Source organism: Etheostoma spectabile, chromosome 15 (assembly GCF_008692095.1).
Source record: "Etheostoma spectabile isolate EspeVRDwgs_2016 chromosome 15, UIUC_Espe_1.0, whole genome shotgun sequence".
Lineage (NCBI taxonomy): Eukaryota > Metazoa > Chordata > Actinopteri > Perciformes > Percidae > Etheostoma > Etheostoma spectabile.
The window spans coordinates 30,081,843-30,084,446 of NC_045747.1; the positions used below are offsets into that span (position 1 = coordinate 30,081,843).

At 38.8% G+C, this 2,604-nt stretch overlaps 1 protein-coding gene across 1 annotated transcript in view; it reads right to left on the minus strand.

Annotated features, from left to right (window-relative positions):
• Positions 1–2,027: 2,027 nt before the first annotated feature.
• LOC116703421 (tryptase-2) overlaps positions 2,028–2,604 on the minus strand; it is a 5,044-nt gene continuing 4,467 nt past the window's right edge. Inside the window, exon 5 of the mRNA XM_032538140.1 lies at positions 2,028–2,326. Within this exon, the coding sequence (XP_032394031.1) occupies positions 2,150–2,326 (177 nt within the window). The 3' untranslated portion in view covers positions 2,028–2,149. The remainder of the gene's footprint in view (positions 2,327–2,604) is intronic.

Here is a 2,604-nt window from a genome sequence, read left to right on the forward strand (position 1 = left end):
ATCCAGTGTGTCTCTCAGGTAATGTCAGAGAATTCTGATGTAGGATTTCAAAATTAAAGCCTAGAATGTCTAATAAATAGTATAATTTAAATCTTTTTCAGGCTGTTAAAGGCGTATTGTTCTCTTTTTCAGGCTACTCTAAAAAGGAATCCTGACGTTATGCCAGCTTCATTCCAAGTCTGGGGGAGACATCACCTATCCATTGTGTCTCTCAGGTAATTTCAGAGCATTCAGATGTACGATTTTAAAATTAAGGGCTTAAAAGTAAAGCTACAGTATATTGATATTTTTTAAGGCTGTTAAAGTCATATTTAATTCTCCTTACTTCCACTCTAAAATGGATTCCTACTGTTAGGCCAGGTTTATTCCAACTGTGGGTTACACACCACATATCCATTGGGTCATTCAGGTAATTTAGGACTATTCTGCAAAATAATTAATTTAACAGTAAAACAAGGTATTGTGTCAATTATCTTTGTGTATCTGTAGATCCAGAAAACATGTCATTAATATAGATGAGACTCCTTTAATCTTGTTCGGACATCTTATTGGCTTTCCCACTTATTAAGATATTTTCCTTGCTTCAAAAAGTGCATTTCATGAATTTTGTTGTATCATTTTGGGTTCATTGTCATTTTTGCAGAATAAGCCCAGTTGTGTTAAGCAGCAGAATAGAAATGGAAGTAATAGTGGGCCATGCAAGGGCAGTATGTATAGCACATTTCATACACAAAGCAGGTATTCAGAATTTTGTGGGGGGGGGCCTGTTCCCCAGTAGAGCTTTATGTCTAGCAACGCCCCTGCCTTTGACCTCTCACCTTCAGATATATTAATGAATATGGGTTCTATGGGTACACATGAGTCTCCCCTTAACATACTTTAAGATAATCCCATGTGGTTTTTCTTGCTAACTATCATGTTTTTTTAGGTCTCAATTTCTTGGCACTACATTAAAAAATTGTTCGAAATATTGTTCGAAAATATTGTGCATATTGTGCATTTTCAGATCTCATTAGCACCAATGGGGTTTGATTACTCTTCATAGATTTTACTACTCATACACATTGCTGTATAAAGTCATAGTAATTTCAGTAGTTATGGTAGATGATATAATGCTATAATCTCCCAGAGGGAGCTAGGTTTGGGCCGGGCCCCCAATGTTTCTAATATCTGTCTCTGCCCCTGCTTGAAACTAGGTTTTTAGAAATTCAGGGTAAAAAGGTCTCACTGTTGGACTCATGTCCCACGTCAACCTGTTGCATCATCTTTAGAAGCTTTTAGATCTCACCAATGGGTGTGTTTGTGTTAAAGGGGACACATACATACATACAGTACATACATACATAGATAGTAGTACCCACACAAAGAGTTGTATAATTTCCCCTGTGGCTTTGGAGAAGTCTGAGAAAATAACCCTGAGGATGGCACAGTGATGTCACTAATTATGGTAGATGTTGAGCCAGTAGTTCACAGGCTACCAAAGTCACTAGGAATCATCCTCTGTGGACCACGAGTGTCTGCGGTGGATCGGAAATGTGTCTTCTGTGACTCAGAAATCAATTGATCTGTATAACATCTGTATAACATCTGCCTAACATCAACCTGCACCGGGCCTATAGATGAATCTCAGACTCATTTACATCACAGTAATGCTGATTCATGTGTGTTCTTCTACATTAATAAATAAGTAAATTAAGTACATCTTTTATCTTAAATTCCATTATTGTTTTGAATATTGTCTTCATGTTTGATCTTATTGGTTGTAAGTGTCTTGGAAGGAAACTTCTGGTTATGAAAGCAGCACTGTTGACACCATATAAGGTTATTTCCTCATGTGAAGCTGAACTAACTATAATGTGACAATTTTTAATACCCCTTCTGGAATCAGGTGAGGAAACCTTTTTTTTTTCCTCTGCCTGAAACATTTGACTCTGTCTAATGAAGCCAGGATGACAATGCAGTGTGTGTCCTGTGCTGAATCAACCCCAAATGGGGTTACAAAAGAATTTTCCGTTGAGACTCTACAATTGATGCTTTAAAGCTTTAATGCAAAGAATTGAGTTGAACAAACCAGAGTGCATGTCAAGTGAAGACAGGGTCTGACAGTAACAACACAGAAGAGAAGAATGCTTTTAAAGAGAGTTGCGTTTTACTCCTCAGCGGAGGCTTCCTCCCTGTGGACGTAATCGTTGATGAAGTCCAGATGCTTGGACACTTGGGTGTAGACGCCAGGTTTGTCTGGGAGACCACAATTCCCATGACTCATGATGCCCACCTGCACGAAGCCACTCTTTGCGCGGCACATCAGCGGGCCGCCATAATCCCCCTTTGGAAGCACAAACAGCACACAAAGGGTGTGAGTCTTTCCACTGTCCATTATTGGACAAGGTGAGTTGGCACACCGCAGATATATACAGTATGGTGGTTTTGGAGAAATAGGTCAGTAGTTTGACTATTATGCAACTTTTAAGAGTCATTTTTTCGTGGTGAAAGCACAACTGAGACCCTGGGACCATAAAGTAAAATAGTAAAAAAATGAGATGTCCTCGGGTCAAATTGACCCGCCTTCCTATATCAATGTTCTTTTTTATTCCCCAAAATAAC